At 50.7% G+C, this 24,383-nt stretch overlaps 1 protein-coding gene across 5 annotated transcripts in view; it reads left to right on the forward strand.

The window, feature by feature from the left end:
• Window positions 1-22,669, forward strand: part of TACC2 (transforming acidic coiled-coil containing protein 2) — a gene marked incomplete at its 5' end in the record, with an annotated part of 73,855 nt that extends 51,186 nt beyond the window's left edge. For 2 of the 5 annotated variants that reach the window (XM_080693914.1, XM_080693915.1), the window contains 10 exons: window positions 310-481; window positions 1,900-2,040; window positions 2,874-2,963; window positions 9,005-9,148; window positions 10,003-10,079; window positions 12,910-12,953; window positions 18,535-18,695; window positions 18,917-19,023; window positions 19,389-19,509; window positions 22,568-22,669. In XM_080693914.1, coding sequence (XP_080550040.1) covers window positions 310-481; window positions 1,900-2,040; window positions 2,874-2,963; window positions 9,005-9,148; window positions 10,003-10,079; window positions 12,910-12,953; window positions 18,535-18,695; window positions 18,917-19,023; window positions 19,389-19,509; window positions 22,568-22,633 — 1,123 coding nt within the window. In that variant the 3' untranslated portion in view covers window positions 22,634-22,669. The remainder of the gene's footprint in view (window positions 1-309; window positions 482-1,899; window positions 2,041-2,873; window positions 2,964-9,004; window positions 9,149-10,002; window positions 10,080-12,909; window positions 12,954-18,534; window positions 18,696-18,916; window positions 19,024-19,388; window positions 19,510-22,567) is intronic. The other 3 variants (XM_080693916.1, XM_080693917.1, XM_080693918.1) reach the window with 2 other exon arrangements.
• Window positions 22,670-24,383: the final 1,714 nt, after the last annotated feature.

The following is a 24,383-nucleotide window of genomic DNA, read 5'->3' on the forward strand; positions in this document are numbered from 1 at the left end:
TATAGAAAAGGGGTCTGATATACAGTGCCAGTCACTTCTCCCAGAATGCAACAAAAAGCAGCCGGCTGACTGCTTGACTCCCGAGCTTGTGCCCCTTAGCCACTGAGATCCGCACTGCCCTCCTCTGTCGGCGACCCTGGGGTGGGGTGGACTGCCTCTCTCTGGCTCCTGAAGACCTGGCCATGTTCCCCCAGGGACACAGACCTGGAGGTTCAGGAACCGCGGAGGTATGGCCTTAATTGGGATATCCTGGTTGATTTCCGTGGACTTGCCAAGGAGAAGACTCCAGAGTTGTCCTTGCTTCCTCAGGTCAAGTTTCGAGGAGACTGAAGCCCTTGTGAACGCTGCCGCCAAAGTCCAGCATCCTGTCCCACGAGGGCTGGCCTCCAGCCAGGAGCCACACCTGCCGGTGCCTGAGAAACCCTCCCAGAAAGAGCTGGAGGCCATGGCCTTGGGCGCCCCTGCCGAGGCGATTGAACTCGTAAGTGGAGTTGAGGGTCTGGAGAGCACAGGCCAGGCCGGGCCGTCAGGGGTCACCACTCACCTGGCATCTGCCTGGCCCCACCCGGGCCCCCAGACTGCAGGAGCCAGCCAAAGATACCCCAGCATTACTGCGAGGGGAAGACCCTCCGACCCCACTGGGATGGTTTTGCAGATCTCACTTGAGGTGTTTATTTACACGTTCTCCCCTTGGGACTGGACTCTCATTTTGGAGCCACCGTCAGCAAGTGCTGTGTCTCTGGCAGAGCAGTGGACACCCTCCTGTGTGGAGTGCATTGGTTTTCCTGGGTCTCAGTGATGGGAGAGTTTTCCTGTTTGTAGACCAGAGCCCACCAAGATGGAAGCCCTGGTGATTTCAGGTTGAGCCTGCCAGCCTCATGCCTGTCTGTCTTTGCAGTACCTCAGTGACTTTCCCTCATGCTGAGTCGTCATGCTGGTCCCCTCCTTTGGGGGATGTGCTGGTTTTCCTGGATCTCGGTGATGGGAGATTTCTCCTATCTCTAGACCGGGTATTTTATGTCCCCTCGGTCAACCCCAACTGGGGCCTTCCAAAACCAATAGACCTGAGCCGCAGGCCTCAAGCAGTCCACTCCCTCCCTGGGGTCTCCCTAGAGAATATGCCGCACACGCAAGGGTCTTCCACGTCTCAAATAGACCATCCTTCTAGGCTAATTTTATTTTTATTTCTTTTGCCTCCCTTGAAGCAGTCCCTAAACGGGCCAGAAGCTATTGATGTAGTGGGTACCTTCTATAGTAGACGATCTCACTCATATCATGAAGCAGGCATTTATTAAGCACCAGCTATGTGCTCTTCTGGCAGTGAATGCTGGGCTGGATATTAGAAGCCTAATCGTGGGCAGAAAGGGTCTAGTTGTGAATCCGTCTTGCAGATAAATACCGTGGGGGGACTTGTGCATGGCTCACCGTTCTCCACAGTTGGCTTCTAATTTTGAATTCTTTCTGATCTACCAGGAGACACCTTTTCATTCAAAAAAATCCTCTCTCTATTATTTAGTAAATGAACTTTGCCAAAACCTTACATCCTTTGATATTTATATTCGGAGCTCTTTTCCTTGATGAGTTATATTATGTTTTGAAAACCCATCAGCTAGCTTTTGCCTCCCACCACTGAGATGTCCAAATAAAGACTCAAATGTCAGCTTGGCTCCGCCCACTGCTAGGGAGCATGGGTGGCCTTCGGGTGGGCTTCGGGGAGGGGCAGGGCCTGCCAATCTCAAGCCATCCTTGTCAGCATGTGGGCTTGTATTGGCAGTTAATTGCTACTCTCTTTAGCCTTGGGGCAGAAATGTCCAGCAGATGGATGCGAGCGCCTTGTCTGGAATCAGTATCATTCTCTGCTTTCCTCCTCTTCCCTTCTGTCCTCTCTGCTGGCTGCAGACAGCTCCCGAGGGCGCCTTTGCCTCTGCTGACTCCCTCCTCAGCAGGCTGGCCCACCCCGCTGCTCTCTGTGGTGCACTTGACTATCTGGAACCCGACTTAGCAGAAAAGAACCCCCCAGCCTTTGCTCAGAAACTCCAGGTTTGTAGACCACGTGTGACCCTTTGGGAGTTTGTTGAAACCTCAGTAGAGAGTGAAGCCCTGAGCCCTAGGTGAGCCGAGGCAGGACCTACTGAGGGGCTGCTGAGAATGGTCCAGGTGATGCGGCTTCCCCTCCAACACTGACATGGGATGTGCTTTATCCAGGACGCCAAAGTTGCATGAATTGTGCAATTATATATCAAACCGTTTCCATTTCAATTTGGAGATTGGGCCCAAACAGTCATTTTTTCAGATTTATTAATAGCCCCCAAAGCAGATTCGGTGATTTATTCACTGAGCCAAAGGTATGAGGCGGTCACCGTGAAGCCGGGCCGTCTATAGATACGAGGCATTCTCAGAGTCCTGTTGACAGAACATCTGGACTCAGTCTTGCATCTGGAACCAAAGCAATTACGCTGTGCTTTAAATTTGACAACTTAATTGGATGTCCCATGGACTCAGATGTTCAGAGCAAACCTAGAGAGACTGTTGGCAGCCACTGAAAAGATGCACATCCATTCGTGGAAAGTTCTGGCTAACTTTACGTTTAAAAAAAGAAAGAAAAGATTACAGCGGAGTAAAAGTTTCGATCCTGTTTTGAAAATCATTTCCTGTTTGGCTGCATACTTCCCAATAGATATTCAAAAGGGCGGGTTTTTAAGAAAGGAAATTAAACACTTACTTCATGATCTGCTGAGGTGTTCGTTGTGCAAGAGAGCCGAGCGTGTGTCCCCCACCCCAGTACCTGTCACCATGACGTGTTTACGTGGCACATTCGTTTCTGGGATGTGGAGAACATCACATCCATCTTGCTCACACCCCACCTCGGGCAGGAGGAGTTAGAGTTTGCCATCATGCGGATAGAAGCCCTGAAGCTGGCCAGACAGATTGCCCTGGCTTCTCACAGCCGCCAGGGCGCCAAGGTACTGGTGTGCCGCTGCAGTGTGCCGGCTTCTGAGAATGCTGCGTGTGCACCGTGGCCCCCGGGGCTGCTTTGCTAACCTTTGGGCAGGCGGGCCTTGTGGGTGTGCAACAAAGTGTGATTTCCAAAAGGTGAAAGTGTAACTCATGCGTAAGCACACACTGAACACTATTTTACTCAAGAACCATTAAAGTCCAGAATGAGGGTCCCAGCTGATGCACGACCTGGCTAAGTGGGGGAGAAAAGAAAAAGCCAATGGGTACCATCAGGGGGATAAAGAGGCTAGAATAAGGTGTTGGACATAAAAGTGGTGATAAAGAGCCAGGCGTGATGGCGCACGCTTGTAACCCCAGCATTTGGGAGGCTGAGAAAGGAGGATCGTGGTTCGCAGACAGCCTTGGTTACTACTTAGTGAGACCCCTTGCAACTCAGTGAGACCCTGTTTCAAAATAAAGAATAAAAAATAGGGCTGTGGATGTAGCTCGGAGTTAGAATGCCCCTGGGTTCCATTCCCAGTACTGCAAAATAAATAAGTAAATAAATAAAAGTGGTGATAAGATGAAAAAGTTAGATGCGACCGTGAAGAAGAGTAGTTAAACAGGATAAGATTTGCTTCTCTATGGAACAAGGATAATTTGTAACTTTTCTGTTTTCTAAGAGTCCACATCTAACTTTCTTGAAAATCATCAGTAAGTCGTAGGTGACACAAAACCTGGCCTGCGATGTTGGCCGATGCGCCAGGATGAGGGCTCAGTCAACTCTCCTTCCAGTCAAGGGCGCAGAGTAGATATTTGAGGTTTGCGGGGCACCTGGGCAGCCTCTGTCGGAGGTGCTCACCTCTGTCGCCGCGGTGCCCACACAGCCCCAGACAGTATGCAGAGAAATAGCGCAGTGTTATTCCGGGAAAACTTTTTTTTTAATTGTTATAAAAAGGGGCAGTAGGGCATTTGGCTTGGACCAGTGTTTTCCAGCCCCCGCTTCTCGAGTGGCACTGACACAGCCTGCAGAGAGCCTTCCGTCTGGCTTCCAGGTTTGGGGTCGTTTTTCTTGATTTGGTTGTGTTGCTGACGTCACCACGCAGGCGGCGTGCCTGTGTGGTCTCTGAGCCCTGGCCTCACTCCACCCTTCGCCACTCTGTGTCGGGCAGCCCGGTGAATGTGGCGTGAGTCCAGGGCTGGACCACATGTGTTCTGTGGCATTGAACAAGAGCCTGTATGAGCCCCAGGTCTTCAGCTGAAAGACAAGGCTCATGGCTGTGTTCTGGTTATGATGACTATAGACGGCATGCCCGGGCCGGCACATAGGTATGCATTCAAAGGCAGGAGGGGCTGTTGTCAGCTGACACTCGTTTTAACTCTTACTTAACCTCATGCTCACAGCATCTCTCCTTGTGAGACAGATCCAGGTGTCATTTTATAGATGGGAAAACAGAACCAGTTGGGGACTAGAAGTCAGTTCTCCAAATGGGACCCAATGGGACCCTGTCTGTCCTCTGGCATAAAGGCTCATCCGCAAAGCAGAATAGGAATTCTAGTGGTGGTCCTGTCCCTGAGAGTCCCCACCGGTGTTCTCCGTCTGTAGCCAAGATCACACTGTGGGTGGCCACCGGGACACAGGCATGGATAAGAATGCAGTAGAGATCAGTGATGTCTTTGTTCTTGTTGTCAAACCATAAACTTGGGTCGAATGTCCATGAAAACGAGAGTTCTAGAAGGCACTAAGCAGTGACAATGTACCCCCTCGAGATTCGTTCCCTCAAGTCCTTTGGCGTGGCGTAAAGACAGAGTGAGCTGCCTGAAGTTTGGCCACTATGACGCTGGTGTCTTCCTGTCTGGGAGAAGTTTGAGGCAGAACGGAGCGTGCCTGTCTGAGTAGTGTGGTTGGGGATGAAGTGTTTGGGGTGCCCCGCCTCCCTCCTCTGAGAGCATGCCAGAGACAGATCTCAGCAAACAGGCAAATAGGGGTTGACTTCCTGTCGGTTACGGCCTGTTCTCAAGCCATGTGTCTTGATTCTGATTTAGAAAATGTCATGTGGATCTACTGGGCGTGGGCCCAGAGGCAGCCCAGGCCCTCCTGTGCCTTTCAGAGGCTCCTGCTGAGGGGAATATTCCATTGGGGTTGAACTGTCTTGGACTCTAAGGAGCATTTTCTCTGCTTATGGGAGCAACTCGTACTGCTTTCAGAAAAGACATTATCTGGTGACTGTGGCCCATGGAAATTAGACGCTCTTTCTGTAGCTAATGAGCCCAGCGTGATCCACTGACGCCCAGACAAGTAGGCCTCTGTGGGTCTCTTTCTCATGCGGAAACTCGAGGCCCCTCACTGCATCGGAAACTGCTGACCCGGGGAAGAGACGCGCAGCTGAGTTTCCAGTCTGCTGGGCTTCATGCCCCTGTGCGTCAGCTGTGGGAGACATGGCCTTGAGTTTCTGCAGAAGGGTCTTAAGCTGTTGCTAACACAAAAGTGAACTCAGAATGAAAACTCACATCAAGGGGTTGTTGAAAATCAGCAGGAAGTGGTGATCCCTTAGCGTAGCCTCAACTGATGATTCTCTTTAGACCCACAGAGCAGGGTCAACCTCCAGGAAGTACAGCGAGGGACTCTGTCTCACAAGTTAGAAAGCACAAGGAATAAGGAACAGTTCCTCAGAGCCGGGTGGCAGGCTGCAGCCTGGTTGTCACTTTCCTCCCATACACTCCTGTCCCAGTTGTTTGTTCCTGAGGGGGCCCGTGACCAGGGTCGTTGGATACGCAGTGCAGCACTCCTAACTGTAACACTGGGCCGGGTCGGACAGGGGCTGAGTGTCCTGTCTGTGTGGCCCTCCAAGGGGTGCGTTGATTTCAATTGTGTGTGGGACACTCTGGCTGTGTTCCTTGGAGCCATGGACGTCTCTGGATGAGGGCGATCTGCTCTGAAGACTGAGGATGCTGCTGCTGGGTAGCAGGAGCAAGGTCATGCAGGTGGCAAGCTGGAGGACGGGAGCTGGTCCTCGCAGAGGGCAGCGTGGGTAGAGGAAGGTGGGATCCCTCAGTGTCTGGTTCCTCCAGGAGTCCTGGTCGTGCACGCGGGTTTCCTATGAGTACAGGTTGGGTCGGGGCAGCCTGTTACTGCTTCTCTTTCCTCCTCTCCCGCCACCACTTGATGGTGGGTCCAAAAGCGGATACCGTAGTCCAAGAAGCAGTGACAAAGGCCCAGCTCCTGGCCTTCAGCTTCTTCAAGGCCAGTTTTGAGAATTGGAAGTTGGTGACAAAGGTCCGTGCCTTCCGGGTCGTACCACTTAGCATTTTAGTTTGTGATTTCTAGTTGCTTTTTTTTTTTTTTTTTTTGGCCTCTCTAAATAGAGTAGCATGTGGGAAATTATGTGAGAGAAACAAAGCTTAATATAAAAATACCTGATCTTAAAATATCAGTGAGAGACAAGCCTTTTCATTTTGGTTGAAAACAATTCTTGGTTGTAAAGAAAAGCTGGGCTGTGCACAATCCCTTTCATTAACAGCAGGTACTTAGTAAGGGCAGCAATTCAAATGGATCCTGAAGTCACTCCCCTCCTGGAAGACACCAGGTAGCCGTGGTGGAGGTATCAGGGTAGAGTCCCTCTGCATTCACGTAGGAGGCGCATGGCCCTGCTTTGTCATTCCCCTGTTTTAGAAAGGATTTTACAGGGCTTAAAGATCATTAAAGATTCCTTCTTTTTTTTTTTTTTTTTCTCTTTCTTGGTACTAGGAATGGAATCCAGGGGCATTCTACCTCAGAACTGCACTCCCTAGTCCTCTTTATTTTGTTTCTTTTGAAGCAGAATCTTGCTAGGTTGCTCAGAGTCTGGCTAAGTTGCTAAGACTGTCCTCGAACCTGGAATCCTCCGGTCTCTGCGTCCCAAGTACTAGGATGACAGATACGCCTCAATGCCTTCATTGGTCATATTCAGTTCCTGCCTAGTGAGATAAAGTTAGTTTTTTATTAAATTCGTTTGGAACTTCAGGGAGCTGGGAGGAGTTTGGGTCAGAGTTGAATCTCAATTTTGGGAAACCTTTAAACCAAATCTCTCAGATCCTCTTTTTTTTTTTTTTTTTTTTTTTTTTTTTGTCTTTAGAAGGACCAGGCAGAGTTTGGTGTCTACTGTTCTTTTCATTTTAAAATTTTATTGTTCTAATTTTAAAAAATCATTTGAAAGTGATAAGAACAGAGTTTTTTCTTTCTTTTTTCCTCCTTTTTAAGTCCTCTTCAGGATTCTGTGTTAGAGTACTGGGTCTAAAGTATTATCCCTCTGGCATGTTAGAAGAACATTAGTTAGTAGAAACTATTTTCCAGCAGCAGAGATGACCCCAAACCCCCATACAGAGGTACTGTCCTGTAGATGGGGACATCCTTTCTCCCAGGAGGCCAGCCTGGGCTCTTCTCGGGTGTCCTGTAATTGGGGGTGTCTTAACCACAGGCTGAGAGGATCCTGGCTCCCCAATTGGACGTGTGAGTGAGCCTCGGGGGTACGCTGGACCTGGGCTGTGCACTAGTGTCTTGGACCAGCCAATTATGTGGGTCCCACTTTAGGGCCAGTCCCAAGACTAGAGGCCGGGCAGGGACAGTGAAATCCAATCCGTGTGTTCTCTCCCCAGACAGCCTGAACTATTGCGCTCTCCTTGCATGTGACAACTAACTCCGTAATCTCCAGTCCTATCCATTAAACTTCCACGCGAGTTTCCTAGGCCCCCCTTTCCCGTGGTCATTTGCCCTGGTCCCGTCGTAAGGGGAGCGTGGCCATTCTTGTGGTCACGTGGATATTCTGCTCAGGTTCCTTTGGGTCCACCCCTTCCGGGGACAGCTGGCTCCTTAACCTTACCTCCTGCCCTTTATCACTCCTCCTCACTCTCTCCCAAATCGCTGTCTTCCTGCTACACCGTGGTGTTGTGGGCATGTTCCAAATTCTTCATAGTTTCCCAAGGAAGGAGTGATCCCACTGTACGGGTTGGACTTGGGACTCGGTGGCCCTCACCCTGGCAGCCACGCCAGCGCAGCAGGTTAATGAATAGGACGGAGAGTACAGTTGGTTTGGTGCTTCTGTGGTGGTAGAGGTAGGCTGGCCAAGCCGGCTGGCGATGTGCCTAACCCTGCCTTTCACCTGTGATGCATATTGCCGAGGATTTTGTGCCAAAGGAAGAATAACCATAGAGTACGGCTAACCTCTTGGAGCCTGTGTCTGCCCTTCCTGAAGGGTAGAAAGCCTCTAACCTATGTCAGATGGATGGGGCCATACTGCTTGTTGCAAGCCCGATGTGGAGATTATCATTGGCCCACTTGGGGTGGGCGTGTGCGAGACTGGGGATTGAACCCGGAGGCACTCTACCTCCGAGCTACACAGCCCACGTTACTTTTTTGTTGATTTTCTGAAACGGGGTCTCTCTGGGTTGCTGAGACTGGTCATTGCTCTGCTTTTTAAGGTTCTCCTTTACCTCTAGGCTCGGCTGCTGTGTGACTCTCACATCCAGAAACTCCAGCTTGTCGAAGTTGACAAGGTTGACAGCTACAGCCCCCTCGAGTTCTGTGTGAATCACCTCCTTTCAGAGCTAAACACATGCCCCCCAAATTGAAAGGTGTCCAGTCTTAAAAAAACGATCGAATCTGCGGTTATTTAAAACCAGGCAAATGCAGACTAGAAGCCAATATCATTCACTGGCGAGATTTTATTTTGGAAGGGGAGCCCACTTGATAATAACCCCGAGTCTTGGGCATTGCCTAAGTGGCCCGGCCTCTGATAAATGGCAGTGATACGCTGGCACCAGCCACGCCGACTGCCAGGACCCCCTGCCCGGGCCTCGCCCTCCGTAGCCCCTTTGTCTGGCTGTACAAGATGATGGGTTTCCAGCAGTTGTCCCTGGCGCTTCCCCCGTTCATCAGTCTTTGCATTTTCTCAAATTTCCCGCGTTCTTTGTTTCAAAACCATGCGGATGAGAGGGCGAACACAGTCCTCTTTGTCATACAATGAATCTTAACAGTTGTGATTTTTTTTTCTTTTTGTGTGTGTGTGTCTAATGAAAAACCATTCCACAGAGAGAGGCCACTCACCCATCAGATGTCTCCGTCTCCAAAACAGCCCTGTACTCCCGCATCGTGACCTCTGAGGTGGAGAAACCCGCCAGCCTTCTGTTCCAGCAGCCCGACCTGGACTCTGCGCTCCAGATTGCCCGAGCAGAGGTACCATGGTATTCAGTGTGGCATGCAGGGGCCACTTTGGCACCGGGAGAGGGTCCAGTGTCTGCCACTTATAAATAAAAAATATATATTTTAAAAGTCTGTGTCAGGCCAGGCATGGTGGTGAACACTTATAAGCCCAGCACTTGGGAGGCTGAGACAGATGGATTGCTGGTTTGAGGCCAGCCTTAGCAACTTAGTGAGGGCCTCCGTAACTTACTGAGACCCCATTTAAAAATTTTTTAAAAATAGAAGCCAGGCGTGGTGGCGCACGCTTCTAATCCCAGTGCTTGGGAGGCTGAGACAGGAGGATCGCACTAGTTCGAAGCCAGCCTCAGCTACTTAGTGAGGCTCTCAGCAACTTAGTGAGACCCTGTTTCCAAATAAAATATAAAAAATGGGTCTGGGAGTATAGTCCGTAGGTAGAAAGCCTCTGGGTTCCACCCCCAGTACCACCAAAAACATAAAAAATGAAAAATAAAATAAAAGATAGGACTGGGGTTATAGAGGTAGAATGCATCTGGGTTCAATGCCTGGTACCAAAAAATAAAAATAAAAGCCTCTGTCTCTAGCAACAATTTCTCCTCTGAATACAGGTTTTCATCTTCCTGGAAACCACGTCTCACAGGTGTGGGCGGCTTGGGTTTTTAACTGAGAGCCTCCTTTCCGTTGTTCCCCAGAGGAGCTTTGGGAGAGTCAGATAGCTGGCTTCTGTCTTTCTTGTGTGTACCCCCGGGGTAGTTCTCCAAGTGTAATTATGATTTGGTGTAGGAAGTTTTAATCCCACATGTATCGGGTGCCTCCTCCATTTGGTCAAACTCATCTGGGGTTAACCGCTCCCTTCTCCCTGATACCAGGTCATCAGCAAGGAGAGAGAGGTCTCCGAGTGGAAAGGCAAATACGAAGAAAGCCGACGGGAGGTGATGGAGATGAGGTCAGTGGCAGAGCTCTGCCTGCCGGGTGCCGGGCCCCAGTGTCTTCTGTAGAGGAAGCCCTTTTTCCTTTGTTATCCAAGGCTCCTATACTAAAAGGAGTAGTCTATCTCTAGCATTAAAATGGCCCGCACCTGAGTCAAAGTATGTAGTCAGATAAATAATATACACTGGTGAAGTGCCTTCCCACCAGCCTCCGAACGTTCACCTGATTTGCTTTCATTTGTTACGTATTTAATCATAGTTGATATAATAGATATAATAGATATCATGTAAAGGCCAGTGCACTTAATTGCAGTGTTAGGTGCTGGTCAGTTATGGAAATCAATTGCATTTCAGGCTACCATTTTATTTTGCTCGTTACTAGGGATTGAGCCTGGAGGCCTCCTACTACTGAGCTACACCCCCAGCTCTATTGATTGATTGATTGATTGATTGACTGATTGATGTGATACTGGGGTTTGAACCCAGGGACATTCTACCTCTGAGACCTATTTTACTTTTCATTTTGAAATAGGATCTCACTAAATTGAGGTAGAGAGCCTCACTAAGTCGCGGAGGCTGGTCACAAATCTGCAATCGTTTCTGTCTCAGCCTCCCAAACACACTGGGATTATAGGCATGTACCACCATGCCTGGCTCTTTTTATTTTTTATTTTGAAACGGTCTTATTAAATTGCTGCAGAATACCGGGTACAGTAGGCTTTTTAACATGCCCATTCTTCTGGTCTGTCTACTATTTTAAGTGGCAAGCAAACGCCTCTTTGGGTAACCCCCAGCCCATGTCTTCTAGTTCCGTTTTTTTCTTCCTGAAATTCTTCCAATATTTCCTTGTTACCACTGATGCTTCCTGTGAGCACTTCTGGAAGTTAATCGGATGAACTCTTCCCCATAGCTGCATTATTTTTGATTTTTTTTTTTTTGAGAGTTGGGTGGCTTTTGTTTTTTACCTGTACCAATAATGAATAGCTCATACTGAGAAGGCTAAAATTCTGTCTCTGGCTCCGCTGCTAAGGAGGGGCTCATACCAGAGAATACTGTTTGCTCATCAGGGCCATGGGATTTTAAAATGTTGCCAGCAACCGGGCATGGTGGCCCACACCTATACTTGTAGCACTTGGGAGGTTGAGACAGAAGGATTGCAGGTTCAAGGACAGCCTTAGCAACCTAGCAAGACCCTATTTCAAAAACAATAAATGGGCTGGAGTGTAGCTTGGAGGTAGAATGTCCCTGGGTTCAATTCCCAGCATCAAAATAATGCCCAGCAGGCATAGCTGCTCCGGCTTTCAATGGCCCGAATGTCCACCTGTCAGCCTCTGGGGCTGACCAGGTGAAAATGAGCTCAGCTCCTCAGCTGCTTCTGGGCTTGTTGGGGAACCCTGTGTCTCACTTTGCTCGTCTATAAAATGGGGGTTAAAATGGTACCTTGGAGCAGGGGAGCAGAAGGGCGAGGAGTTCCAGGGCTCTAGTCTATTCCTGCGTCGCACACAAGCCTCACCCCTTGGTGGTCCTGGCATCCTGGAGGAGCTCCCAGTCTCCCTGTGTCTTGGCATCCTGCTCCGTAAAGCCAGGGACAGTGAGCCACCACCCTTAGGTCACTGTGAGGATGAGATAAAAATCCCGCACATATTGAAGTCACAGTCGCCCCACGCTTCTGCAAGGTCCCTTCCTGGCCTCGTGTGTGTCCACTGCAGTGTGGCTTCAGACCCAAAGCTCCACCATAATTCTGGGATGTCAGGATGCAAGGAGGTGTCATTTGATCACAGAAGGCACAGGAGTGCTTTGGTGGAGGGTTCAGAAAGAACCAAGTGGCTTCTAGCTGAAGGTCAGGGCAGAAGTGAGCCTCCGGTACCCAGGAGAAAGCGGAGCCTCTGGCTTCTGTGAAGACCTGCAGCCCCCAGAAGCAGGCCAGCCGGGCCGGCCGCTTGACTCTGGGTCTTTGTGACCTTCTGTCCTCTGTCCTCGGGTCCTTGACTCTGGCCATTAGCAGCTCTTAGTTCTCTTGAGGGGAAATAATGCGAGTAAAACTGCATCTTTTGCAGTGGTTTCTCCCCAAAATTACAGCTTTGGATCACAGGCTACTTCCCAGCCCTGTGCTTTCACCCTGACAGCTGCAAGGCGGGCATCTGAGCAGGGGATCTGAGTGCTTTCATGCAGCCGCTGTTTGTTGGGGCTTCCCAACAAGAGCTTCCCCACTCCTGTGGCCCGTGGGCCCTGAGGAGCTTCTGTTCCCCAGGAGGAGACAGGGCTCACGTACTTTGAGGCCAGCTGCATGGGAGCCCTTGGAAGAAGATGCATAGAAAATGTTAGGGAGTTCCAAAGAGAAATCAGAGGAGACTTCCAGGAGGAGAGAGCCTTTGAATTAGACCTTGAGAAACAGACTCCAAGAGGTGGGAATAGAGAAGAGACACGAACATGGGCAGAAGCACAGTTGTGAGGAAGCCCAGATATGGACACGGGGTCTTCGTTCTCACTGAGCCTCTGAGTCCATGAAGTGGCTGGAGCGGTAGGTGAGCTTGCTGGTCAGACCGGGTCATGGGAGGATTCAGGCAGCGGGCCTCATATTTTTTCCTTAGTGTGCAGTGGGGGACACTGAAGGGTGTACGCAGGAGAGCTGTATGTTTAGAGTCATGTACTGGGAAAATGAGCCTGTCTGGATGTGCCAGGAGAGGGCTGAGGTGGTGGTGGCCCTGCAGGTGTGACAACCTTGACCGATAAGATTGACCCATGTTTCCTGGGTCGCCTGGCCAGAGTCTGGCTCCTGGGTCCTTGCGTGAGACCATCCTGTCGTCCTGGTCTAATGGTGTTTTTTTTTTTTTACTTTTCTTATAGGAAGATTGTGGCTGAGTATGAGAAGACCATCGCACAGATGATCGGTGAGTGTCCGGATTAGGGCTGAGGCCGGTTTGGGGGTTCCTAAAGTGGGGGGAGGCCTTAGAGCGTAAAGGCACAGAGCTAGCTCTTTGCAGAGTGTGAGGTCCTTCAGAGGGGACCAGAGCAGCTCGGTGCATGACTCTGCCCTATAAGTGCCACCAGAATGTGCCTTAGCGACCATGACTGCAGGAAGGGTGGTCACCACCATAGCCACCGTCAACCCAGCTGGGAACTGCTCACCTCGTGGGAACTGCTCACCTTGTCTCCTGGGAAGTTTGCTGGCTTTGGTTTTTGCCTAGGGGAAAGAATAGGAGTCAAATCCCTAAGCTCTAATGTATTGTAGACACAAGCAATTCAAACCCCAACTTGGACTCTACACGAAGGGGCCACACCTGTCGCACTGGCCCACATCCCTTACCCTGTTAACAAATCCTAGCACTCTTCTGCACTGAGATTAGACACTTCATCAGGGTCCAACTTAACACAGCATTCCTAGCAGCTAGTCCTGGCAGATTACTTTGGCTTGCAATAAAAGAAGGCTCAAAGTATAGATTACATCCAGGCATAGTGGTGCACACTTTTAATCCCAGTACTTGGGAGGCTGAGACAGAAGGATTGATTGCAGGTTCAAGGCCAGACTCAGCTACTTAGTGAGACCCTGTTTCAAAATAAAGAGTAAAGCTGGGTGTTGTAATGCACACTTGTAATCCCAGCATTCGGGAGGCTGAGGCAGGAGGGACACGGTTTGCACACATCCTCAGCTACTTAGTGAGGCTCTTTGCAACTCAGTGAGACCCTGTTTCAAAATAAATAATAAATAGGGTTGGGAGTATAGCTCGGAGGTAGGATGCCCCTGGGTTCCATCCCCAGTACTGCAAAAAAAAAAAAAAAAAATGTATAGGTTACACACACACAGCTGGACCTTTCTCTTCTTCCTCTCCTCCTCTTCCTTTTCCTCTTCCTCTTCTTTCTCTTCCTCCTCCTCCTCTCCTCCTCCTTCACCTATAATCATAAAAAGGCCTTGCAGACATTCCAAGCCCAAGTTTTTATACTAATGATCACTCTTCAGATACAATGTTAGAACTCTGGGGGCATGAGGTTTATCTAGCAATCTGTGGAGTACACACTCCAGGTCACTGCAAACAACTGTTTCTGATTCAGACCTGACGCTGTGCAAGCAGATGCACTTACGAGTCATGTGCCATCTCTAGCTTGTCCCGAGATAAGTAGAGTGGCAGCCTCAGGAATTAACGGAGTGCCTTCCATCCAAAGGAGCCTCAACTGTGTCCTGTCCCCCAGAGCTCCAGGAGAAGCCTGTTGGGCTACACCAGACTTGCAGCATGTACTTTCCATCCAAATGAAACTTCTTTACTAAATCAGTAAAAGAATTTATGAACACATGTGGATGAGATTTAAAATAACATTAAAACTCTTGGGACTGAAACTGCTGGTTGAAGGGGTCAGGCTGAAGGATCTACGTCCTCCATTAAGCTACATCTGCCAAGCTGAGCTCAACGCTTGGCCTCCCGGAGTCTTGGGAGGATGGAGAATCACTTCCTCTGGAAGTAGCCTGCTGCATCCTGAGCCCTACACTTCTGTTTACCCTCAGTGATGGCCTTTGGCAGATGTTGAATTAGGGGTGTAAGGGCTTGGGCCTGGACTCCTGCTAGAAGGCTGCTCAAAGCCAGGTTTTAGTGCTCAGCTGTGGAACTTGAAACAGGCCTTTCCTCTTGAGGGCTCAAGGTGTGAGGACATCTCTGGTTGCCAGAAGTGGTCTGTCCCTGTGGCGACAGAAAGATTACTTGACCCTGATCTTTTTCTGGAAGAGTATTTGCAGATGGGGACAGACAGAGCCTTTCAAGCCCAGACAGTCTGAGGAGCATGTCAATGCAATTGCAACTCAGCCTTCCAGGGAATGCAGGCCAGCGCCCTCCCACCGGCTTCAGCGATTCTGGCCATAGGTGACCCCCTGTCCCTTGTGGACACCCACCTGGTGTGTTTGGCCTGAGGATCCCTCGCCACGAGCTGCCCACTCTGCCCCTTTGAACCTTTTCTTGCTCTTGGGAGTCTCCTCCGTGTGGCCCTGTGAGGCCCCTCGGGTGTCCCTAGCTGGGAGCAGCGGCGTCACACGGAGTGGTAGCTCGCTGTGTCCGGCACTCCATCCTCTTCTTCATCTACTTCTCCGGGGCTTTTCTCATTAGAGAGGCGGCAGGTCTGTGGCTGCCATCAGCGACTGAAGAGTCACTATTGGCAGGTCACTGGCTGAGGCCTCAGACATCCCAAAGTCCTGTGTCCTGGTAGAGGGCAGCAGGGACCTGAGACGGGCTGGACTGGCTGTGGCTGTGGGTGGCTGCACCTTTCTAAGAAAGCGAGTCCATCCATATCCAGAAACATGCCCACAAGCCACATCTGGATTCCCTGACTTTCTGCCCATTTTTGCTCACCTGGCCAGCTTCGCTCGTGGAGGGGAAGCTCAGGCCCTGAGCCCTTGGCGGTCAGTTCAGGACCAGAGTGGATGCAAACGTGTTTGAACTCTCCCGGGCCAGTGCTTCTGGCTATGCACACCTGCATGACATCAGTCCCGCCATCCCTGTCCCCTCTCCCCAGATCTTACCAAAGAGAATATGTCTTATTAAACTCAGACATTAACCATTTAAAACAAAAAAGAGACGTCTGTGCTTTCTGCATTCCAGGTTGTTGCAACTGATTTTTTTTCTGCTTTCCTAACAACTGCCTGATTCTCTGTTTTGCTTCCATTTTCTGTTGCTTCTTGCCCTTTGCTTGCAAAACAATCAGGCAAGCCTGGTAAGTAAACGCTTCTCCCTTAATTTGACACCTCCCCCTTGCAACCCTTGTTTGTGTTTTTGTTTGCCCTTTTTGTTATTTTTGCTTTTGTGTATTTGCTGCGTTTAATAGCGTTGTGCACGAACAAGCCAAAAAAACCCTCAGAGGTGTTGCTGACCCTGTTGTCGAGTTCAGAGCGTCTTTGGTCCGGGGCTGATTTCTTGGTTTTAAGAACCTAACTGCATTGTGCACGTATAAAAAAGATTTGTGCAGTATTCTCGCCGCCTCGGTCTCCTGGGAACTGGGCAATTCTAATTTTAAAAAGCGTCAGGAGGAAAGGAAACCTAAGGCAGGCCACGTCTTGGATCCAGGAAATCAGATGGACTTGGTGTGATAAATGGCTCCTTTACCCCGCCGAGTGAAACGCATACGTGTCCACACACCAGCCCAGAATGTACATTGTATAGCATGCTGGGATCTAAGGAAGCGGCTGAAAGGCCAAGAATAAAAGGCAAGCATTTAGTTACTTGTGAAGCCTGGAAACGCCCTTTCTTTTAGGAGTGCAGATTTAGCAAGCAGGTTGCTGGCGATTCCATTCTCTGCCCCCGAGCCATTATAGTGCACTGTTACGCACCCAGGAGTGCCTGTCACAGGGCTCAACATGGACAGCCATGCCGTCAATAATGGTCTCTGGTACTGGGCTCTTCCCAGGTGTCAAGGCCTTTGGATGGAGCTTCTCAATCATCTCCTCAATGCTGTGAGGCTAAATCTGTATGCACACATCTATACCATTATCTCATATGTTATAACAGGAGGCTGAGACCCAGAGTCCAAAAACTCAGCCTGAGGCCCCACAGCTGGAAAGTGTCAGAGCCAGGATTCAAACCCAGGCAGCTACACTCTGGAGCCCCTTGCCCAGTGCCCTCTGCAGCTCCAGGCTGCTGGTGGCAAGAGCGCTAAGAGCCCTGTGATCACAGAGGAAGGACAGAGGGACATTGCGCCTCTTGTTTCTGGCCGGCGCCTCTCCAGGCTGAGCCCCCGGCCTGCAGCGTCAGCACCACCACCGGGAGCTGGTTACCGATGCTGATTCCTTGCACCATCCAACCTACCAGACCAGAAAGTGGGAATGGGGCGCAAGGTTGGTTTGCACACCCTGCGGTGAGGGGAAGGGAGCCGAGGCAGTGTCTCCCCGTTACAGGAGCCTGTCCCTCAGGTCTGTCTTCGCAGGGCCCCTGGAGGACCAGAGCCACGATCACGGTTTGGGGTGTGGGTCTGGGCTCTGTTGCTTCCTCAGTGTACAAGTGGCTTGGCTTTTCACACCTCTGTAAAATGGGGGCGCGAAAACCTATGCCGGGAGCTCTGCGAGCCGTCCTTGTTCATGCGTGGACTTGTGTGGGCACGTCCTGTGTGCCCGGGGCAGAGCAGTGGACAAAAGGGATCCCAGGGCCCCTGGGAAGGGTGTGCTGGGTGAGGACATGGGCCACCAGCAGCACACAACAAGTATGTTCATGTGTGTACGCGCGCATGCGTACACACACACACACACACAGTGTGTGCACACATCTGATATGATACAGAGGGGCTTCTGCAGGGAAGAGGAGAGGAAAGGACTTGGGCTGCCACAACTTGGGGAGGTGAAGAGGGGTCAGCGGCCTGAATGGATGGGAGAGCCGTGCACAGCGCTGGGCAGGAGCCACCTGGCTTCGGGAGCAGCAGGCTGGAGTGCGGCAGGTAGAGGACAGTGCGGGGTGGGGAGTCTGGTTTACTCAGGACAGGAGGGCATGCTGGAGGCCCAGGGCAGGAGCAAGGTGTCCTGGTTTACTCTTTGGTGTGGGCTGACTGCTAAGTACCAGTGCAGGCATTTAATGAGGAGTCAGCACCACACGGGACCCACGGAAGAGCCTGGAAGGCCATTCCCCTGCGGCAGCTAGCCCTTGGAGTCAGTCCCTGGCAGCAGGCAGCCCTTCACCAGGAAAGCAAAGAGCCCCTCACCCTCCGGGCTGCTCGCCGCAGTGCTGTGTGGGCCAGGTGCTGTGGGTAGCGTGGTCAGAGGAACCCCATCCTGTCAGCAGGACCGTGTGCTGGAGTCCTGGGTAGAGTTGGCTTGGGGCAGCTGCGGGCCAGAGAGCAGCGCTGCTCCTCGCCGGGATCGCAGTCCATGCTGGGTTCTCTGGGCGTCACTGAGAAATACACGTCACAGAATCAGCTCAGTCCTACCTGGAGTAAACCATTTGCTGCTTCAAGGCCACTCTCTGTGTCAGCATGAAACAGAATTCAGGAGAGACCATTTTGTGGGCTTTGGGTATCTGGAATGTCTTGGGATAAAAAAAAACCCTTTTCTCTCCCAGTGACCTTCTGTCTGTCTGGATAACACTTTGGAGGGTTCCTCAAGCCCAGGCCACACACCCATGAATCTTGTCCCCACCCAGAATTTAGTAGTAATATTTTTTTTTATCTATTTGCTATTAGGAAAAAACAGACTCGCTGGGGTGTCCACTGTAGATCGTAAGGGGCTGCATTGATTAGAATTAAGTGTTTGACTTATTTTACCATGCAGTATTTCATCATGGTATTTTACCATGCAGTGTGATACTGCATGGGCCCAGGCCTGAGAGGCCAGGCCGTGGCCTACATTCCTTTGGAGACCATCAGAGAGGCTCTGAGGAGCGGGCCCTTCCCAGCAAAAAGCTGGAGTCAGGAAATGCCCGGGGGTTAGACTGAGCTTCAGCTCAGCCAGCTCCAGAGACCCAGTCTGTCTTCCATGGGCTCCATTGTCTGGCACCTTTTCTCACCCACCAGAGGATGAACAGAGAGAGAAGTCTGTTTCCCACCAAACCGTGCAGCAGCTGGTGCTGGAGAAGGAGCAAGCGCTGGCTGATCTCAACTCCGTGGAGAAGTCTCTGGCTGACCTTTTCAGGAGATATGAGAAAATGAAGGAGGTCCTGGAAGGCTTCCGCAAGGTGTGTGTGTGGTCCCCGCTGAACGGGCAGCTGGGTGGGGGCCCTGCTTGTGGAGAATGGGGGTGCTGGGAGTCTGTGTTGAGCTGACTGTGGGGAGGGGACTGTTTGGATGGGGAGTCAGATTGGCCACCTGGGTGCTACCTGCATCAGAGAGTTCATGGGGTTCCTGATACTCGGGCATTTCTTCTGGTGGGTCTCATCCCTGCCCTCTGTCCTGTTAGAATGAAGAGGTACTAAAGAAATGTGCTCAGGAGTACCTATCCCGAGTAAAGAAAGAGGAGCAGAGGTACCAGGCCCTGAAGGTGCATGCGGAGGAGAAGCTGGACAGGTAAGCAGCCCCCGCTGGGTTGGAGCTCTGGCGGCGCCCCAGAGTTGGCTTGAAAGCCATGGCTGACCCACACGCGGGTTTCAGTGTGACCTGTGCTACATATAGCACACTCAAGCAGCAACCACTGTGCTGGGTGAAGCACTTGTGTTGTGATGCGTAGGTACCCAAAGTGCTTGGGCATCCTAGGCATGGGCGGGACTTCGGGGTGGCGGCTCTCTTGGACTGCTCGGCCCAGGCTCCAGTAGGTGGGCTGGAGCCAGACCCTTCTCGCTGCCCAGAGTTGGGAGGCGGGAGGCGGGCCGTGTCCATGGGGATCTACGGACACCCACGTGGAGAGGAGTGATCTGGGAGCCTTTTTCTCGCAGGGCTAACGCCGAGATTGCCCAGGTTCGTGGCAAGGCCCAGCAGGAGCAAGCCGCCTACCAGGCCAGCCTGCGGAAGGAGCAGCTGCGAGTGGACGCTCTGGAACGGACGCTGGAGCAGAAGGTGACGGGACGTGGCTGGGCGGGCGCCGTGTGGCAGCTGGCCAGTCCGTCCATCCGATCAACCCGGGTGGTGTGCAAAGCCCTCCGTGTCTCCCTCCCTCTGGGAGGTCCGGCTCAATGCCATCCCTGGAACAGGCCTCCATTTTGTCTTTCCTAGAATCGCAGCTGGCAGGAGTGTTCATTTGCATTTTTCTTTTTAGCAGTCATTCACTCGTCGACGATTCATTAGCACCTAGGATGTACCAGGCCTGGTACTCGAACCCCAGCATTCAGTATGCTAACCCGAGAGCGGGAGCCTGATCGTGCCAAGAGTGGGCAGTGTCAGGGCCAGAGAAACCAGGTGTCCTCCAGCTCGCCCGGGAGAGCACCCTCCTGCTCTGTCCACACCCAGCCAGGTTCTGGCCTGGCTGCCTGGGGTCCAGAGCAGCACCTGGGCCCCGCATCAGTGACCTCTGCCCTGGGCAGGTGCTAACTTAGTTCACCGAGATGGTGTGAGAGAAGGAAGCCCGGGAATGAGGAGGCTTGTCTCCTTGCCGCACTCTGCCCTCTGGAGGCCCTGTGCTAGCCTTGCCCTTCGGCTTGGTTTCGAGGTCCCCTTCCATGAACTTTCCTGACACCCAGGTCTGATGCTAACTCCGCCCATACTTGGTGCCCTGTCTTCCAGTAGGTCCCTGGTTTTTCCGAATCCAAGCAAGTGGAAAACTCACAGTATAGATCACTGCATTCTCCCTTTTCTTCCTAGGATGAAAAAGACAAAGGCTACCCTGCAGTTTAGAGTCAGAAGGGCATTTTATTTTATTGTGTGTTGGGGCGTACTGGGGGTGGAACCCAGAGGCTTTCTACCTCCGGGCTATTCCCCCAGACCTATTTTTTACTTTATTTGGAAACAGGGTCTCACTAAGTAGCTGATGCTGGCTTTGAACCTGTGCGATCCTCCTGTCTCAGCCTTCCAAGCACCTGCATTGTGTCAAATATACCAAATATTTCAACCACCTGTGGATTCCGGGCCCTGATGTTTGTTCTTAGCAATGACCACAGAGGCAGGCAGTATGACCAGAGTCACCAAATCTCACCAGTAATTCCTGAATAATATTAGGTGCTCGGGCTTGGTGGGTATTTCTTTTTATTGGTTGTATGTTGATCCCTGAGTAGTTTATTCAGTAACTTCAAAATGTAAAATGTCCCAGTTAAATAAAGACCACATTCCCCAATCATTTTGGGTACTAGGGCAGTTGCACATTTGATGTTTCTAGATAAAAAACGTAGCAATACATTTGACACTCCCCCCTTTTAATTGGGATATGATGGTGTTTAAATTACGTCGCAGCCAGGCATGGTGGCACATGCTGGTAATCCCAGTACTTGGGAGGCTGAGATAGGATGATCGCAGGTTTGTGGTCAGCCTCAGCTACTTAGTGAGCCCTCAGCTACTCAGTGACACCCCGTTTCAAAATAAAGAATAAGAAATAGGCTGGGATTGTAGATGGGAGGTAGAATGGCCCTGGGTTCCATCCCCAGTACCGCCAAAACAAAACAAAAAAAACACCCTTAGCAGCCCAGCAGGGACATAGTGACTGTCATGGTGATTTTTAAGCTCAGTGGCGGGAGCCAATCACAGCGTCTTGTCTTCCAGGAGGGATTTCAACTCCTCTCTGAGTTGTGACCTCAGCCATAGTCCTGGACAGGGGGTGGCCCGCTGTGGTGTACGGGCAGCTGACTCTCCCCTGCACCAACACAGCTATGGGTGGCACCAGGAGTCCTAGCCTGGAAGCTGAGCTCCTGGCTCTAGGCTGGAATGTGTCTCGGACAGTCACAAGTATTTCAAGGAAGGGACTCAGTACATCCTGGAGCTCAGGCTTTTTGTGAAGTCTCACTTCCTATAGAGAATTGGGGCGGGGCTAATTGAAAAATGTCCCCTGGATGGTAGGCAGACCTGGATCCTTGGAGAGGGCTGCTAGAGCCTTGTGCAGGGGAACCAGGTCGGGTCTGGGGCTCGGCTTCTGTCCCCGCCGAGAGCAGAGCCACCTCTGCCACTGTGGGCCTCTCCCCATGGGTCCTTCCCATCAGAATGGAAAGATAGAGCCGGGCGTGGTGGCGCACGCTTGTAATCCCCGCGCTTGGGAGGCTGAGACAGGAGGATCGCACGGGTTCGAAGCCAGCCTCAGCTACTCAGTGAGGTTCTCAGCAACTTAGTGAGACCCTGTTTCCAAATAAAATATAAAAAAGGTCTGGGAGTATAGCCCGGAGGTAGAAAGCCTCTGGATTCCACCCCCAGCACCACCAAACACACACACACACACACACACACACACACACACACACACACACACACAGAATGGAAAGATAGTCCGCTCCACCAGCAGGAGGTGTTTGCCCTCCATCGGGCTTCAGGGGATGGACAAGGTGACGCGTGAGGAACACCTTGAAACCACTTTGCGCGTTCCCTGCCTCCCCGCCACCGGCCCCTGAATCCATGGCAACACCTCTTGGACATCTTCCAAATAATGCCAGTGTTCCCCATCCGAGTAGAACTGCTTAATCCTCCTTGTACCATTTCTCAATAAAGTCTCCAAAGAGCTCGGCCCAGGTCATCCTCACCCCACACCACGTCCTTAAGAGACAAATCAAAGGCCAAGAACCATAGTCCTTAACCCTCCGCTGGGAGCCAGTCAGTCTTCCAAGGGACTGTACATCTCTTGCCTAGTTTAATTCTCAGTCAGATGATATCTCCTACAATTTAAAGATAAGGCAACCAAGTTGGAGAGAGGGTGTGTAACTTGCCCAAGGTCACACAGCTAAAACTGGAATATATAACAGGTTGTCTGGCTCCAAGTTATTTTTCTCACTGCTTTAGATAACTTGGGGGGGATCAAAAGTCTGGCTGGCCCACAGAAAAAACAGACTCGCTGGGGTGTCCACTGTAGATCGTAAGGGGCTGCATTGATTAGAATTAAGTGTTTGACTTGTTTTACCATGCAGTATTTCACCATGGTATTTTACCCTTCTCATTGGCCTCATTGCCTTGATTTCAAACATCAGGAACTTTGTTCTTCTTTCAGAACAAAGAGATAGAAGAACTCACCAAGATTTGCGACGAACTGATTGCCAAAATGGGGAAAAGCTAACTCGGAACCCAACGGCCTGGACTAGACGCGTGTCATGTGGCGTCGGCACCCTGCTGCTCCTCGGGCGCGGACAGCGTCCTCACTTTTGTATGCACTACTGTATTTCCTTTCTAAACAAAGTTGATTTGATTGTATGCAGTGCTAAGGAGACCGTCAGGATTTCTTGCTATTGGTTTGCATTTTTCTAGTATTCATAGCAAGTTGACCTCAGAGTTCCTGTATCAGGGAGATTGTCTGATTCTCTAATAAAAGACACATTGTTGACCTTGGTACACGAATGCCCAGGTGAGCAGGTTTTGATTTACTATGAACATGTACAGCGTGTACAGGGACTCTTGCCTTAAGGAGTGTAAACTTGGTCTGCATTTGATGATTTGTTTTAAAAAAAAAATGCATGTTTCGAATAAAATTCTCTATTGTAAATAAATTTTTTTTCTTTGGATCTTGGCAATGAGTGTGGCTACTGTGTATTTTCTGGGAAGGGTTGAGTCTTTTCTTGCCTTTGTTAAATAATATCAGACTTAGCCTTACGTGTTTCTTTGGCCTCGTTTCTTTGGCCATCGACCAAAAAAAATGTTTCTTTCATTAGCATGGCTGGGTCTGTAAGTGGAAGCTAATGAGGAATATTGACTTGCTACTTAAATGATTAAGTGGATGCATCAGATTAATTTAGATTTCCTTTCTACAGTCTCTGCCCATAGGAGGCAACATCTGTTTCCTTTTATTGGGTCAAGACGTAGAGGGGCTGTCTCTCTGCCTGTCCAGTCTCTTAGTGTGTGAGGATCGACCCTGAATCCTGTCCGTTCACCTCTAAGTGATTAGGAATGGGCAGCCATTACCTGTGAGAGGCAGGTGATTAGACCACTTAGCAGCGTTCCTGCTGCCCACCTCCTCCCGGCTCTTGACTTGCTCAGGGACCCCAGTGTGCAGGGCAGGTGGGTGAGGGGCGAGAGGAGGGGGGAAGGTGGATTTGTTTCCTGGCTTGTGACACCCCCACAAGTTTAGCAGCTTAGACAGCAGAAATGTATTCTCTCCCTGATCTGGAAGCCAGAAGTTCAAGGTCAACAGCGTGGTGAGGATTCCCAGGAGGCACTGAAGAGCTCCTGCTCGGCTCCCGGCTCCCGGTGGTGGCTGGCGATCCTGGGCGTCCCTGGTTCCATGAAAAGACCTCCTACCTCCGCCTCTGTCTTCTCTCGGTCTCTGTCTCTCAAATCTCCTCTCCATTTTTTTCCCCTGCCATACTGGGGATGGAACTCAGGGGCATTCTACCTCTGAGCTACACCCCCATCCCTATTTTTTTTTCTTTATTTTGAAACGGTCTCACTGAATTATAAGGCTTCAAGTTCACAGATTCTTTCTTCTGCCTGACCGCGTGTCCAATTAAACCTCTCTAGTGAATTTTTCAGCTCAGTTATTGTGTTCCTCAGTTCCAGAATCTCCTCTGGCTCTTTTTTATGGCTTCTATCTTTATTGATATTTTCATTTTGTTCATGGAACATTTTCTGATTTTTGTTTAATTGTCTATCTGTAGTCTCTTATAGCACATTGAGATCTTTTTATATATATTTTATTGAATCACATTACCTGGAACCCTGTGACATTTCCCACCTGCCCTCTGGGAACCATTTCTTTTTTATATATTTTTTTATATTTTTGGTACTGGGAACTGACCCAGAGACATTCTACCTCCAAGCTTCCAAGCTATACCCCTAGCTCTGTGTGTGTGTGTGTGTGTGTGTGTGTGTGTGTG

The sequence above is a fragment of the Muscardinus avellanarius genome, assembly GCF_963383645.1.
Source record: "Muscardinus avellanarius genome assembly, chromosome: 4".
Lineage (NCBI taxonomy): Eukaryota > Metazoa > Chordata > Mammalia > Rodentia > Gliridae > Muscardinus > Muscardinus avellanarius.